Raw genomic sequence first — 16,494 nt, forward strand, 5'->3', positions numbered from 1 at the left:
ATTTTGCATGGATTTTTCCAGATTTTGGAGGGATTAGCAATAATTTTAGCAATGATTTTTATTGATTCTGTGGAAATTCCATTTAGAGTGATGTTTTTAGTGATACCTTTACTGTAAACCTAATAAAATTAGTCATATCCTTGAATAGTTACCATATAACAAGGTATGCTATTCTCATTGTTTTAAATTTTTTTTTTCAACGTTTATTTATTTTTGGGACAGAGAGAGACAGAGCATGAACGGGGGAGGGGCAGAGAGAGAGGGAGACACAGGATCGGAAACAGGCTCCAGGCTCTGAGCCATCAGCCCAGAGCCTGACGCGGGGCTCGAACTCACGGACCGCGAGATCGTGACCTGGCTGAAGTCGGACGCTTAACCGACTGTGCCACCCAGGCGCCCCTCTCATTGTTTTAAATGTATCATTTCTAAACAGAGGCATCTCTTTGATGCCTGAATAAAGTGTATTTCAGATGCATTTATTTTGTATTTATCCCTCAAATTTACATTCCAGGGTCCCCCTGGCCCTCCTGGTCCCCCTGGGACATCTGGTCATCCTGGCTCTCCAGTAAGTATAGCCATTAGTGGTGCTTTCTCTTTTCGTGCATATTATATACATCAAGGTAACACGGATCTTGCTGTAATTTCACCATTCCAGCATGCATAGTCACAATTAAGTACAGATATCACATCCAAAAGACTATCATTTCTTCAAAGATGTTGGAATTTCATATTTAATTCCTTTCTGCCAATAACTACGAGGAATTAAAACTTTTGTAAAATTAAGCCATAGGCTTTTCAAAGCCAGAAGGAGAATTATATGTTTTTTTAAGTTTGTTTGTTTGTTTATTTATTTATTTATTTATTTATTTATTTATTTATTTTTGAGAGAGAGAGAGAGAGAGATTGAAAGAGAGAGAAAGCGCACAAGTGGGAAAGGGACAGAGAGAGAGAGAGAGAGAGGGAAACACAGAATCCAAAGTCATAGGCTTAATGTGCATGTGTTATGGCTCCAAGTTCAAAACAATTCAATTTCAATGGAATGGAGTGGATAGAATGGAATAAATATGCTTTATTCTAATCTGAAAAATTTTGGTTTCAGTATTTATAAAATGGAATAAAATTCACTGACTGCCCACACGAATCCTGATTTCACACTGTCTTCAAGATATAAATGTCTGGTATGAATATTACATTACTTTTAAAATATTTACACATTATTCTACTCATTAGGGTTCTCCAGGATACCAAGGTCCCCCTGGTGAACCTGGGCAAGCTGGTCCTGCAGTAAGTAACAATTATATCTACATTTAAGAAATTGACAATTCTACATAGAAATCAGCTTTATTTTCTGAAACATAATCACTATAATGTCCTATAATGTATAGATTGAATTTAAGCTCAAATTTTAAAATAATAACTGATATTTTCTTATGAGAGTTGAACTGGTTTCAAAGATCTTTTGGACTCATTTAATGGTTTAGATTTCTTAAGGATACTTGCTATTTATCTAGGAATTCCCTGGCTAATTAGCCACCACAATAGTTCCCCTCCTAGTGTGGATGCAAATCCTCTATCTCGTAAATATAGATTTAATTTTTCTGTAGCCACTCAGTTCACCTTAATATCTACTCTTCTGACATAAAATTTTTAAAAGAAATGTTTAAAAGAAATAAGCGCAATCCAATAGAGCCCTGCAAAAAAACATGCTGTGTAAACAAGCAAGTGAGGTGAAGTTAGTTTAATATTTCAAAATATTTGGAAATACCTAGATATCAAAAATTCAATCTCTTACAAAATGTAAAAGTGCACATTGGTGTATAAATACTTACATGTGATGTAAAATACAGGTATGCGATATTTTTAATTCCTATTAAAAATAAGTTTATTAGAGAGTAAAAACTTGATATAATATAGGTGTAATATTAACTCAATGTGTCGTTATCATAATGAAAACTGTTGAGAGAATTTCCTAAAAGGAGGTTCCTTTGAGGAAAACGCATAATATATAATCATAAATTGTAACAGAACAACCTACAGATATATTTGTATTTTATTTCCTTATTTTCAGGGCCCCCCAGGACCCCCTGGTGCTATAGGCCCATCTGGTCCTGCTGGAAAAGATGTAAGTTTTTAAAGATTGAATGGGGATATGGCAAAATTCAAGTTGGCATATCGTAAGTGGCATATGGTGTGTACTAGGCTCAGAAGAACCTCACTCAAAAAATCATTGCTATCCTAGTGACATTTTAGCTCGTATTAATCTTTGAACGTATAGTATTTGTATAGCTCTATATACATCATATTTTGAATTCCAAACTAACAGAACCCCTACATGTGCTTCTTCACTGTCAAGAGGGCCCATCCAGTGAATATATCACTCAACTGGAAGAGAAACAAGTATCTTCTCTCTGCCTCTTGTAATGGAGAAACTGATATCAATACTTTATGATCTTGGACACTTAAAAACACCTTCAATATTGTGCCATTCTTCCTTTCCCATTTCATTTCCAATGGCAAATTTTTCTCAGTGGATTGAGAGAGAGTCATAATGTTTCAACGAAGAGTAATGCCTGCATTACTCACAAGTTCATATGGAGACGGGAGAAGCCCTCCCCGTTCCTTCTACCAGGAAAGCTGTCCTAACAACACATGCTTAGCTTCACTTTCATGAGTCTTTGGGGAGAAAAAAGCTAAGCAATTGGTTTGCTACTTGGCTACAATGTGTTTACTCTTACACAAGCACCTATGTATTTTTTATTTCTCCACCTAGGGGGAATCAGGAAGACCTGGGCGACCTGGAGAGCGAGGGTTGCCCGGACCTCCAGTAAGTCTTCAGCATCTAAAGAAATAGTTGGAGTAATCACAGTGATCTTAGCTTGAAAATTATGATATAATTAAATGGCATTAAACTTAAAAATAGAAGACATCTTACTACTTCATTGTGATTCTATTTGAAAATTCCTTAATAACTTTTCTATTCCTTATTTTTAGGGTATGAAGGGTCCAGCTGGCATGCCTGGATTCCCTGGTATGAAAGGACATAGAGTAAGTAGAGTTTCTAAATTGACTATAAACTGCTTCATTTCTCTGTGTTTACTTGCTTAACCAATTTTATTGGGCAATTGAATATGTGTCAAATATATATATATATATATATATATATATATATGTGTGTGTGTGTGTGTGTATGTTTGACGACCAGTTGATTAGATTTTGTAAGTCCATCAACTTTGTTGACCAAACCAACTAATTATTTTACAGATAGTAATGGGACCGATTTTAAATGTGTGAAAAGGCTTGGGAAATAAATATTTAATTTTCTTATCGTCACTGTCAGAAAAAAATGAAAATATATTATTGAGAACTATATGTTATTCATGGACTTGGTAAATGTAATTTACACTTGAATCAAGCAACTTTATTCTATGCAAGCATTAGGTACATTCAACCAACCGACTCCCAAATCTAACAACTTAATAGAATTAAATCTATGAAGCCGATATTTGCTGTAGTTAAGGCAACTTCCTAATTGAACTAAATTGTACTTGCTAATTCAGATTTTTTACTATAAAATCAATGTCAAATGTCTTCAATCAATTTAAAAGAGCTTTAAATTATTTATGTCAGTGTTGAAAATAGTGCTGAATGGTAAAAACTAGTTATGAAAAATTCAATGGTTTTCAACCATTCTGGATAGTTAACAGATCTTAATATTTTTACTACTTTTATACATTTCCTAGGGCTTTGATGGACGAAATGGAGAAAAAGGTGAAACAGGTGCTCCTGGATTAAAGGTAAATCAAAACAAAATCACATTTTCATAAGCAAATTCATTTAAATGTTATAGCTATAATTAAGATTTCGATTTTGGGGTAAACTTTTTCTGAAATTTACCTGAATTTTGTATTTTAGGAGCTGAATAACAGTGACTAGTTCAGATGGTCTGTGCAAGCTTCCATTAAAGCAGATAACTTGAACTGTCTAGCTTAGAAATGATTGTGCATGTCTGAGTAACTCATTGATTACTTCTGTTTCATCCTCAAGTTTTCAAAATGCTGACTGGGATTTATGATAAATAAAATGCTAACAAAAGTTTGATACTGCTAAAACATACATCTTTTTCTTAGGTTCTGTAATATTCTTCACAATACTTCATAAAACTATAAATTGCTCTCCCTGTTCTACAAAATGGTAACATATTTTTACGTATTTCTAGGGGGAAAATGGCCTGCCTGGTGAAAACGGAGCTCCTGGACCCATGGTAATTGTATTTCTCATGTAATTTTCAGTTTTATTTTCTTAACCTCCATCTAAAATTAAACTCGCCTTACTCCTTCCCCAGCTGTTCTTACACAGGTCGGTTTAAAGTACGACCATTGTTTCCGTCTTATTCTATAGGGTCCAAGAGGAGCTCCTGGTGAAAGAGGACGGCCAGGACTTCCCGGAGCCGCAGTGAGTATAGCCACCCACATTGCACAGTTCCAGCCCAGAGTCACAGATAAGGGTCTCAGCCAAGTTTTCAGGCTGTGACAATCTTCAGGAAAATCTTTTCTATAAAATAGCACTTCAAGACGCCTCCATAAAATTTTAGTCTTAATGGTAGGGAAACAAACAAGGGTTTTATAGTTATTCTCTCTTTCGAAAAAAAAAATTTAAGGGTTATCTTTACATATGTTGTTAGAACCATTAATTCACATTCAGTTCTGTTAAATGCAGAGTCCAGTTCTTCCACATCAGATCATCTCTGTATGCATCAGAATTTTAAAAATTTGACTCTAAACATATATAATTGGGAAGCAGATTTGAATGCACTGGAGGAAAAGTCAACACAATGGAGTCAGCATTTTAGTCAGAACATTATCTGTGACTAGCTTTTCAGAATTAAGAAGATATTTGAGACAAACTTCTCTTTTTAGGGGGCTCGAGGTAATGATGGTGCTCGCGGAAGTGATGGACAACCAGTAAGTAACTTTTGATCTAACCCTGAGTTGCCTCCGGGTAATGACAGATTACATGGTATGGAATGTTGGAATAATATGAACTGTAGACTCAAAGCTCAACGCTGTTTATAAACATATCACTCAAACTGACACTAACTCCATAAACAAAATCTAGACACAATGTAAAGAGACTGAACCCATAAATAGAATTCTGATACTTTCTATTGTACTTGGCCAATTACTAACACCTGTATAGTGCATACACAGTCAGTGAATAGCCAGTACTGGACATGACAATTAAAAGGGCCCTGCAAAACAGATAATAGTGTTACCTCGATTTTATAAACAAGAGGACGAGAGCCGAGGGCTAAGAAAATTGCACAAAGTCACAGAATTTGTGGCAGAAAGATTTTACTCTCTAGTTTACCACATTGTTTCTCCACATCACATTCATCCAAGAGTGACAAATACTATTTTGTCTGCATAATTGTCTTCAGTGCTGTGTATGTGCTAACTTATTACTTACTAGTTGGTATAGTGTTAGATTTTGTTTACTCAAGAGCTCTTGAAATTGTATTTAATTTTTTTCAGGGTCCCCCTGGTCCCCCTGGAACTGCAGGATTCCCTGGTTCCCCTGGTGCTAAGGTAAATATGTATTTCTATAATAGAATATAAAATAGATCTTGGAGAGGACAACAGAAAATCATTGGATTGCTTCTTGAAAATAATATTTTCTTTGTTACCCATCAAGTAGATATATTTTTACCGATTCAGTTTTTTAAAGCCTTATGTTTTTATTCCAAAAAGGGTTATCCCTGGCATTCAACTATTCTGATATTTCTTTTCTCTTTCCTCAGCCTCTTTCTAGAAAGCAGATAACATAGTCACACACATAGTTACCATTTTTCTCCGCCTTTGTGACTCAGGATTCTTTGCTTGTGATAAAGTGTATTGTCCTGCTACCCCAGCCTTTGGGAGATGGGTTTGAACTAGCTTAGTGATTAGAAATGGCAAGAGAAAATGACTACTCGGGGTTTATCCCCTAGGGTGAAGTTGGACCTGCAGGTTCTCCTGGTTCAAGTGGCTCCCCTGGACAAAGAGGAGAACCAGGACCTCAGGGACACGCTGGTGCTCCAGGTCCTCCTGTAAGTAACAAACACAGCCATTGTGAAGAGTTGCTACACTCATTTCATGGAACCATATGTTTTAATGTTGCTATCAATTAAAATATTTTTTTGAGAAAAAAATGTTGCTTGGTCCTCTGAAATGACTTTACTGTGATAAATACTGATTGGATTAATGCTAAAAAATCATGTCTTTTGAGGTTTAAGCTCTTCTAGAATTTATGAATGATCTGTTTATACGACTAAGTGAAGTTGAGGATGTCGAGTTATCAGATACTTCAAAGAATGTGCCCCAACTAATCACCAATTACAGAACTTCAGAGAAGAAACAGTATTAAAAACCGCTTCTATATATTATTTAATAATTTAGACCATATACATATGATCTTTAATTTATTCAGATTATGATAATTCTTTTGCCTACATTTTATGTGTTGTGCTGTAGTTGGAGGAATCACGAGGAATCACCGAGTCTCTATAAAGCACAACACCCACCAATATATTTACTTTACAAATGTATATTCACTATTTGCATTATTATTTTTTCTTTTTAATTTTTTTTTCAACGTTTATTTTATTTTTGGGACAGAGAGAGAGACAGAGCATGAACGGGGGAGGGTCAGAGAGAGAGGGAGACACAGAATCGGAAACAGGCTCCAGGCTCTGAGCCATCAGCCCAGAGCCTGACGCGGGGCTCGAACTCACGGACCGCGAGATCGTGACCTGGCTGAAGTCGGACGCTTAACCGACTGCGCCACCCAGGCACCCCATTTTGCATTATTTTTAATATGCTATTTTTCCCCTCTAGGGCCCTCCTGGGACCAATGGTAGTCCTGGTGGTAAAGGCGAAATGGTAAGGTGCCCTCACCCCTCACTCTCATTGCATCCACACACATTATTGGCCTTCCTTGCATTTTGCATGAGAAGACATTTGCGATGTTTAAGTTAGCTATTCAGAAAAGAAAGTTCAAGTTTGACTAATATTAGTGTCCCTCGGCTATTTTTAGGGTCCTGCTGGCATCCCTGGAGCTCCTGGACTGATAGGAGCCCGGGGTCCTCCTGGACCATCTGGAACCAATGGTGCTCCTGGACAGCGAGGTGCTGCAGTAAGTTGCCTATTTTTCCTTCATTGCCTGACAGGTGTGGTTTAACTCCCCCAACAAAAATACAAACAGCAGACTTTTTGTACTTGTTCAGCTGAATTTATGTTGGTTTCACCCCGGTTTTATAACTGGATCAGCCGTTGCTGCTGCTGGCTTGGTTAGTCTACTCTCCCTGTTTTTACACCAAGATTTTGTTTCACTAGGGTGAACCTGGTAAAAACGGTGCCAAAGGAGAGCCAGGGCCACGTGGTGAACGTGTAAGTATTTCCCCAACGGAACTGGTTATTTCTTACTTCGGATGAAAATTGAGCAACCAAATTCTCCCTTTGGTGATATCCCTTCATAGGGTGAAGCTGGTTCTCCAGGTATCCCAGGGCCTAAAGGTGAAGACGGCAAAGATGGTTCGCCTGGAGAACCTGGTGCAAACGGACTTCCGGGAGCAGCAGGAGAAAGGGTATGTTTCCCAGGAACATCTAAAAGGAGAACAACATCACTATCATCCACATAGAATTTCACCTTCATGGTGAGACAACCGTGATTTTTCTCGAGTACTCTATCTCAAATACTGGTTTTGTAAGCATTGTGTAATATGGGAAGATATTGCTACTCAAAAACTGTGAAAAATGTTTAATGCTTTGGGCTGAAACATTTGCCTGTCACTATTTCCAGGGTGCTCCTGGGTTCCGAGGACCTGCTGGAGCGAACGGCCTTCCAGGAGAAAAGGTAGATAATTTATTTTCTATTTTGTAAGTGCTGCTACTACAAATAGTTATATTCTTCCGTACAGTTCCCCATTAACTGAAACCTAAATATCTGGAAGAAATATATTAGAGTTTAAAAATAATAAAAATTCCCAATATAAAACAATGATTGCAGCCCGGCTCAGCCGTTCTCCTAGCTTTGTAACTAAAGCAAATCACTTAACTTCTATGAGAATTCTTGAGGTTATCTGAGAATCATTTATTTCAGTATGATTGCAAGAATAAGAGAAATTAAAATGCCTGAAAGTTCTTTGAAAACCCTAAAGTGCTATACAAATATGACTTTACAACATCAAAGATATTTGACTTTATATGCACAGAAATCTGTCGCTATGCCCACTGAATATTGCTGGCATGTGATGTGCATCAAAGTTGCCTCCAAATATTCCCACTATGATCATCCAAGCTAATAGATAACAGTGATTTTATACAGGGCATGTAAGCAGCATACCAACTCTCTTTAAGAGACAAAAGGAAGTGTTCTAGTTATAACACCTAAATATGGTCAATGTCCAGGTCAATAAAAGTTCTTTTACATATTTGCTGATTTATCTCACCTCTTAGGGCCCCGCTGGGGAGCGTGGTGGTCCAGGCCCTGCAGGGCCCAGAGGAGCTCCTGGAGAACCTGGCCGAGATGGTGTCCCTGGAGGTCCAGGAATAAGGGTACAGAGAAACACTCATTTGATTGACACAGCCATTTAGTAAGAAGAAAGGCAAAGAAAGGATTAAAGGCAAATCAAAGCAAACTGTACTTTTATAGCCTCAAAACAAAGCAAAATACTCTTAAGATAACTTAAGGTTAGAATTGATGGAAGAAAAACGGAAAATAGAACACTTGACTGAGACACTTTAGAGGCAGAAAAATGTGTGCGAATAAAAGGCTGCACATGAAATCTCAGAATTTTACAGATGGTTATATATATTTTTTAATTATCCTTTTTAAATCACCTGACTGACTGACTTCTTCAATTTAGGGCATGCCTGGGAGCCCAGGAGGACCAGGCAGTGATGGGAAACCAGGACCTCCCGTATGTACATCTTGACATCTCGTTTTATAAGCCCAGTGAATAATGGAATGCGCAGTTTGGCCTAGCCTTGATGTATATTGTATAGCCTTTATATGTATATTGTATATTTTGATGAGATCTTTATCAAACCTCTATTAATGTAATTTTTTTCTCATTAGGGAAGTCAAGGAGAAAGTGGCCGACCAGGTCCTCCAGGCCCATCTGGTCCCCGAGGTCAGCCTGGCGTCATGGGTTTCCCTGGTCCTAAAGGAAATGATGTGAGTTCCTTCCTTTATTTCTTCAATAAATATCTGACATAAGGCTTTTACTTTCCATATGGGAGTGTGGAGATGGCCAAAATGTGATCTTCACTTCAAAGCACAGAAGAATATATGAAAATCAAAATACCATGTGAGACAGGGAGCTTTGTGGGGTTTTCTTTCTTTCTTTCTTTCTTTCTTTCTTTCTTTCTTTCTTTCTTTTGGGGGGGGAGGGGGTTCTGGGGGAAGAGTGGCAAATTTATGGAAATCAAGTTCTGGAAAGTTGTTTTTGGTTATGGATGTATGTATGTGTGTGTGGAAGAGGCAGATCAAAAATAAAAGGGAACAAGACAATGAATGATTTCTTTTTGAGAATTATTAACACCTGGCCACTTCTTTAGGGTGCACCAGGCAAGAATGGAGAACGAGGTGGTCCTGGAGGTCCTGGCCCTCAGGTATGTAGCTTTCATTAACTTCTTTCCAACTTTCTATCGATGCATTCATCTCCAACCTATGAGTTCTATTATCTCTGTGACCTTTTCCCTAACTGCTTGATTTTTTAGGGTCCTGCTGGGAAAAATGGTGAAACTGGACCTCAGGGCCCCCCAGGACCTACCGTAAGTTCACTCGCAGAAGGTGAAGGAAGTGAGTGGGAGTGGGGCGGGAAAAAGACCGCGGGAATTGTATAATCTTTGACACTAACTACATCACTCTAGTTCACCAGAGCAGTTATGAAGTTTGGTTACTTAGCTAGCTGAATGCTGAGGGACTAGAAGTAAAGATTAGATTACATGTCTCCTTTGCATCAGTTCCGCAGAGCAGACTCTGGCCTGCTTCCCTCCATTAAGTTTTAAATTAAGTAACGAGCCTGTTGAAAGGAAAACTGTGTCCACTAAATATGAAAGGGTATTTTGTAATAGAACTTCTCATTATATCTTTCTACATTAGGGGCCAGCTGGTGACAAAGGAGATGTAGGACCCCCTGGTCCACAAGGATTACAAGTAAGAACTTGTTATTTAAATATCACTCGGCTCCTGCTTTAACCAGACAATTCAGTACTTTCCCTTGAGAGCTATATCTTTGTTGAGCAAATTGAGTTATTTTTTTGTGACACTACTAGATTGTAATACATCTGAAGATGTGTGGGTCTGTTTTCCACCTTGAAATAAAATGACAGCCAATGTTAATAGACAGGCAAAACTTCCATGTCTATTCCAGAATTATTTTTTTTAATTAAGAATGCATAATTCTTTTTTTAAATATTTTTTTAATGTTTACTTATTTTTGAGAGAGAGAGAGAGAGACACAGAGTGTGACGGGAGAGGGACAGAGAGAGAGGGAGACACAGAATCTGAAGCAGGCCCCAGGCTCTGAGCTGTCAGCACAGACCCCAACGTGGGGCTTAAACTCATGAACTGTGAGATCATGACCTGAGCCAAAGTCAGATGCTTAACCGACTGAGCCACCCAGGTGCCCCTAAGTATGCATAATCCTTTATGCTTATACTTAATTTTATCATAATTTAAGTTCACATAGCTAAATCCATTTCACCATACTCACTAATTCATTTTTATATGCAGGGAAAAATTAGAGGGAGATAAACATAAGTTTGGAAGATATGATTGTCACATTTCTGCCATTGAATTTTGAGAGCCACAAATATCCTAGTCTTAAAAAGATTGCTAAAACCATTTTGAATACCTTGCAGAAGCATACATATGAGAAGCTTTTCTGTAAGCGGTGTTTGAAGTGATTACACAATACAAATATGCTCCCTTGTAGGGCTTACCAGGAACCAGTGGACCTCCAGGAGAAAATGGAAAACCTGGAGAACCAGTAAGTTGCATGCCTTTTTTTCAAAACTCAGAAACCAAAAGAATAAATCATAATCATTTATCAGTTATTAACTTTTGCATTTTCTCATGCCACGGTTTCTGAGTTTTAACATTAAGCTTTTAAATATTCATTAACAAAACAAACAAAAATTACTTAATCATAGCTATCACATGGAAAGTTTCAATTTTACCATAAAATAAAAGAAAGACTACATAGCTCAAGATTTAACAAATTGTACAAAATGCAAACAAATCAAATGCGTACTTTACTTACATTCATGTAACATGCATTCTGATATAGGCCTAATCATATAATGCCAATCTTCTAGGGTCCAAAGGGTGAAGCTGGTTCACCTGGAACTCCAGGAGGCAAGGTAAATGTCTCTATTTACTTTCTAATTTCGTCAGCCTGTTATAGAGCAATTGATTACTGATTCATTTTTAGTATATCAAGCGAAATGGTCTTTTTTTTTTTTAGAAGCACAACATTGCAAATATTTGGTGAATACATTCTGGGTAACTCAAGACATTTCTAGTATATTAGATTTGCTTCATCTGGAAAATCAAATTTTCTGACATGAATAAATGCTACAGAAGCAACTAAGGGCCTGAAGTTGCAAAAGAAAAATCTTTCCAGTGCATTGATTCTGCAGAGGAAAACTGTTTTGGTAGAAAAACTTTATTAAATATTCGCCCTTGTGAATAAAATAATAAGAACATTTTCAAAGCAAGCTCATCAGATCAGGAATCAAAGTTACCTCGTTGACACAGACTCTTTTTTGGTTTCCATTTCTCATTCAGTTGATCAAATGTCTTTTTGTAACTATAAAAATTTCCATATTGTTCAAAAATATACAGTAAGAAGTGAGCGGTGTGCATCAGAATAATACAATTCAGGGTGGTTTGGTTTGGTTTTTAGCATTGGGCTTTCTAACAGAGCTATTCCATTTTCCTCCCACAGGGTGATTCCGGTGCCCCCGGTGAACGTGGGCCCCCTGGAGCCTTGGGGCCCGCTGGACCGAGAGGTGGAGCTGGCCCCCCTGGTCCCGAAGGAGGAAAGGTAACTCTACATCGTTCATTTTACCTAGATTTCACGAAATGCACTCGATCTCCTTCTTCTGGTTTACTATTTGTCCCTTAATTTCAGGGGCCTGCTGGTCCCCCTGGGCCACCTGGCGCTGCTGGGACTCCTGGTCTGCAAGGGATGCCTGGAGAAAGAGGAGGTCCTGGAGGCCCTGGTCCCAAGGGTGACAAGGTACCGACATATCTGCTGTTAATTATGTCATGAAACAGACTTCATAGTTTGAAGGAAAGAAACATTGTTGTAAAGTAACCTCTTTTCAAAACTAATGTTACCGTTTTAATAGTAAATGAAAATTGAGATGTATTGCCAGGGCAACTATTAATCGGAACACCTACTATACATCACAGCAGACCTTAAGGGTTGCTCTTCTTCTTGACAGATTTTCATTGAGGATGCTTCTAATGGGATGACATTGGCTTTTATTTGACAGGGTGAACCAGGCAGTTCAGGTACTGATGGTGCTCCTGGGAAAGATGGTCCAAGGGTGAGTATTCGCACTGGGGAAAAATAAGACTTACCCGTATGTGACAAGGAATAGTTCCTCTCCTCAACCTATATTTGCTCTAAGAACTCATCATGATAACTTATACCATGTTTTGCCATTTTCTGGCCATCAGGAAGGCCCAAATGACTTGACTGTTAAAATTCCTGTTTTATATCTATCATTAGCTGATAGTTCAATAGTGACCTGAGAATAGAAAAATCTCAAAATTGCGATAAAGGTTACTTACAAACTAAAGTCATAGTGACTCACTAAAATCCAAGATAATCAATACTGCTCATGATTTTATGAAAATTATAATTCTGTGGTATAGTCATACCATGGAATACTACTTAGCAATAAAAAGGAACGAACTAGTCATCCATGCAACAACTTATACAGACCTCAAGGACACCATGGTGAGTGAAAAAAGTCAACCTCAAATGGATACACGCTGTGTGATTCCATCCATGTAACACTTATGAAATAACATAATTAGTGATTGCCAGCAGTTAAGAATAGGGGAGAGGAAGATGGGTGTGACTAAAAGAGGTGATGTGAGGGAGTTTTGCAGTGATGGTACGTTTGAGTATCTTGATTATGGTGGTAGTCGTATAAGACTGCACTTCATAAAGTTGTGTAGAGCTTAGGCACACCCACCCTCACAAGTGAGTGCATATAAAACTGCTGAAACCTGGGGGCGCCTGGGTGGCTCAGCCGGTTGAGCGTCCGACTTCAGCTCAGGTCATGATCTCACCACTTGTGGGTTCGAGCCCTGCGTCAGACTCTGTGCTGACAGCTCAGAGCCTGGAGCCTGCTTCAGATTCTGTGTCCCGCTCTCTCTCTGCCCCTCCCTCGCTCATGATCTGTCTCTCTCTCTCTCACACAAATAAATAAAACATTAAAAAAAAACTGCTGAAACCTGAATAAGCTCTATAGATCATACCAACATCAGTTTCTTGGTTTTGATATTGTATGATGATTGTGTAAGATGTTAACATTGAGGGATGCTGGGAGACAAGTGCACAGGATTTTCCTGTAAATTCTTTTGCAACCTCCTAGGAATCTATAACTACTTCAAAATAGGGGTTAAAAACAAACAAAATGAAAAAAAGTTACCATCAATTATATTCACATTAGCAAACACATTGTAGAAGACTGCAGCAAATAAGCACGATAATTAAGTCATTACATAGATGTTACATTTACTATAGTTGCCTTAAAGAATTTCATAAAAATTTCACTTTTAATAGACCTGGGTAAACCATCATCCAATTAAGAAAAAACTAGTGTCTCATTTATGTAACATGAGTAAAACTTCAATATTTGAAAATGTCAATCTATGGGGCGCCTGGGTGGCGCAGTCGGTTAAGCGTCTGACTTCAGCCAGGTCACGATCTCGTGGTCCGTGGGTTCGAGCCCCGCGTCGGGCTCTGGGCTGATGGCTCAAAGCCTGGAGCCTGTTTCCGATTCTGTGTCTCCCTCTCTCTCTGCCCCTCTCCCGTTCATGCTCTGTCTCTCTCTGTCCCAAAAAATAAATAAAAAACTTTGAAAAAAAAAAGGAAAAAAAAAAAAAGAAAATGTCAATCTGAAAACTTTAATATGTGTATTTATACTCTGAGTAGTTAAATTAAACATTTTGGATTATCAAGCAGTTGTATAAGGCAATGTACCTTAATTTTAAAAAGAGATTACTGTAAGATCTTACAGCACATCATTTATCTTCTGCAATGGAAAGAAAAATGAATCAATAAATGGTCACTGAATCTTACAGTCTTTTAGAGGCATCTCCAGAGAATCTTATATTTATTAAGGTCTGCAGTATTTACACTCCAAGTGAAGCATATCATTGGAGTCATAAAAAAAAGTGCTACTATCTAGTTCAGTAGATGAATGTTATGTCTATATTCTCTCTGTTTGATTAACAGGAAAAAGGATGCTTTTTATCTTTAAAATTAAAAATGTATTTCTATTTTCTCCAGGGTCCTACTGGTCCCATTGGTCCTCCTGGCCCAGCTGGCCAGCCTGGAGATAAGGTAACACTTAATACTTCCTATAAACAAAAAGAAAATATCCTTGGCTTTTTGGATGCAAGGCAATATTTTTTCCCTCTTGTTTTCAGGGTGAAGGTGGTGCCCCTGGACTTCCGGGTATAGCTGGTCCTCGTGGTGGCCCTGTAAGTGTTAAAGACATCTTCAGTGTGCTTGTTAACCCCACACGGGCAGGCAGCTATGTGGGCTTGCTTCTTTGGCAATTCTGCCCTGGGCCCCTGAATCTCAACGGCGGGATACCGTTTTCTTAGGAATCATACGACATGCCAAGGAAGGCCAAAGTCCTTAAATCTAAAATTCACAAGAGACAGTTTTAAATCACACTTTCTCTCCGGAATAATCCTGGAAAAAATATAAAAAACTCACAAGTAATATACATTTGTAAATAAGTATTTCTCAAGCCTACAGGATTGTTGCCTGAGGCACCTTCTAGATCTAAAATTCTCTACCTTCAGAGTTTGCAACTCAGGACAGATATATACTAAATGGTTTTAATTAATTAATCGATTTATCCATTAACTCTTTTACTACATTTTTAAATACTTCCATTGTTTAGAAGTTCTGTGATTACACTTCAAAATTCTCAAATTATTTTTCTTGCAAATAGTAGAACAATCAGAGGCAGGAAGAATCCAAGGTTTTGGTGTTGTCCACTCCTAATGTTGTTGAGAAATGGAAAAGTCTTCACAAGTTAAACCATGTCAGCTAGCTTGGCATACTTCCTGCTTGAAGGAAAGATAAGATGATACAGAGGGTGATATAGCATTGTCCCTTTGGAAAGATGTCTTCACTGTGACCAATGAGAATATTTTTCACTTCAGGGTGAGAGAGGTGAACATGGGCCTCCAGGACCTGCTGGCTTCCCTGGTGCTCCTGTAAGTATGAACACATATGAGTCACACAGCCCAGAATCACTCTCTTGCTGGAAAACACACATTTGAATCTGGATTCTAGTCAAGCCTCAGCTGGTCCTTCCCTATAGCATTATTTTGCCCACCCCTTTTTGTTTTTTACTTCATTCATACTCTTTAAAAGATGGAGATAAAAATACCTTCCCTGCCTTTATGCCTCATCGAGGAGGCTCCCAAGATACCCTAGATTTTAAAACACTCTGAAAATTTTTAAAGTTATTCTATTATAAATGATACTAATTAAAATTCGCTCTAAACCTTACCTTTCTCAAATGAATTTAGGGGTGCTTATTTATAAGCATAATCCTTGGAAAGACGTTCTCCCTTAGGACAAATAACATACATCTTAACATTTTCTTGATACTTTTATCATGGAAGTATTTTGATCGGCTTTGTTTTGCCATGTCTTCAAAAAACCTTCTCTTCCAATTCTATTTCACCATCTCTTCCAATTCTATTTTCTGAAGAAAGAGTATGATAGGCCAAGTGTATTGTGAAGGGTGTCAGCTCACAAGTGCTTGTCATTTCTGAATGCAGGGACAGAATGGTGAGCCCGGTGCTAAAGGAGAAAGAGGTGCTCCTGGTGAGAAAGGTGAAGGAGGCCCCCCTGGAGTCGCAGGGCCCCCCGGAGGTTCTGGGCCCGCTGTGAGTATTCTCCTTCAGTGAGCTTTTGAATAGAAAACCCTCGGGTTCCTGGATAGTCTAATACTTCGTACTGAAGGAGATTCTCATGGTGACAAGCTTATAGTCTTCCTTGGAATATAGTTCGGAGTTTGAAGCTTGGCTCCAACAGCCTCAATCAAGTTGCTTTAACCACCTCGTGGTTACTGTCTTGTTGATTTGTGTTTGTTTGTTCATTTGTAGGCCTGCTGTAGCTTTTCCCCCCAGTTTTATTTAGATATAATTGACAAATAGCAGTGGGCCAGTTTAAGGTGT

General features: G+C 38.2%; 1 protein-coding gene across 4 annotated transcripts in view; it reads left to right on the top strand.

Moving 5' to 3' along the window:
• Nucleotides 1-16,494, top strand: part of COL3A1 (collagen type III alpha 1 chain) — a 49,397-nt gene that overhangs the window by 14,783 nt on the left and 18,120 nt on the right. For 3 of the 4 annotated variants that reach the window (XM_045480492.1, XM_045480494.1, XM_045480493.1), the window contains exons 6-36: nucleotides 512-565; nucleotides 1,231-1,284; nucleotides 2,069-2,122; nucleotides 2,771-2,824; nucleotides 2,992-3,045; nucleotides 3,741-3,794; nucleotides 4,217-4,261; nucleotides 4,399-4,452; nucleotides 4,917-4,961; nucleotides 5,532-5,585; nucleotides 5,987-6,085; nucleotides 6,873-6,917; nucleotides 7,072-7,170; nucleotides 7,371-7,424; nucleotides 7,514-7,621; nucleotides 7,837-7,890; nucleotides 8,493-8,591; nucleotides 8,903-8,956; nucleotides 9,115-9,213; nucleotides 9,597-9,650; nucleotides 9,759-9,812; nucleotides 10,144-10,197; nucleotides 10,979-11,032; nucleotides 11,361-11,405; nucleotides 11,993-12,091; nucleotides 12,179-12,286; nucleotides 12,546-12,599; nucleotides 14,579-14,632; nucleotides 14,719-14,772; nucleotides 15,469-15,522; nucleotides 16,096-16,203. In XM_045480492.1, coding sequence (XP_045336448.1) covers nucleotides 512-565; nucleotides 1,231-1,284; nucleotides 2,069-2,122; nucleotides 2,771-2,824; nucleotides 2,992-3,045; nucleotides 3,741-3,794; nucleotides 4,217-4,261; nucleotides 4,399-4,452; nucleotides 4,917-4,961; nucleotides 5,532-5,585; nucleotides 5,987-6,085; nucleotides 6,873-6,917; nucleotides 7,072-7,170; nucleotides 7,371-7,424; nucleotides 7,514-7,621; nucleotides 7,837-7,890; nucleotides 8,493-8,591; nucleotides 8,903-8,956; nucleotides 9,115-9,213; nucleotides 9,597-9,650; nucleotides 9,759-9,812; nucleotides 10,144-10,197; nucleotides 10,979-11,032; nucleotides 11,361-11,405; nucleotides 11,993-12,091; nucleotides 12,179-12,286; nucleotides 12,546-12,599; nucleotides 14,579-14,632; nucleotides 14,719-14,772; nucleotides 15,469-15,522; nucleotides 16,096-16,203 — 2,025 coding nt within the window. The remainder of the gene's footprint in view (nucleotides 1-511; nucleotides 566-1,230; nucleotides 1,285-2,068; nucleotides 2,123-2,770; nucleotides 2,825-2,991; nucleotides 3,046-3,740; nucleotides 3,795-4,216; nucleotides 4,262-4,398; nucleotides 4,453-4,916; nucleotides 4,962-5,531; nucleotides 5,586-5,986; nucleotides 6,086-6,872; nucleotides 6,918-7,071; nucleotides 7,171-7,370; nucleotides 7,425-7,513; nucleotides 7,622-7,836; nucleotides 7,891-8,492; nucleotides 8,592-8,902; nucleotides 8,957-9,114; nucleotides 9,214-9,596; nucleotides 9,651-9,758; nucleotides 9,813-10,143; nucleotides 10,198-10,978; nucleotides 11,033-11,360; nucleotides 11,406-11,992; nucleotides 12,092-12,178; nucleotides 12,287-12,545; nucleotides 12,600-14,578; nucleotides 14,633-14,718; nucleotides 14,773-15,468; nucleotides 15,523-16,095; nucleotides 16,204-16,494) is intronic. The other variant, XM_045480495.1, reaches the window with a different exon arrangement.

Source organism: Leopardus geoffroyi, chromosome C1, assembly GCF_018350155.1.
Source record: "Leopardus geoffroyi isolate Oge1 chromosome C1, O.geoffroyi_Oge1_pat1.0, whole genome shotgun sequence".
NCBI classification, from domain to species: domain Eukaryota; kingdom Metazoa; phylum Chordata; class Mammalia; order Carnivora; family Felidae; genus Leopardus; species Leopardus geoffroyi.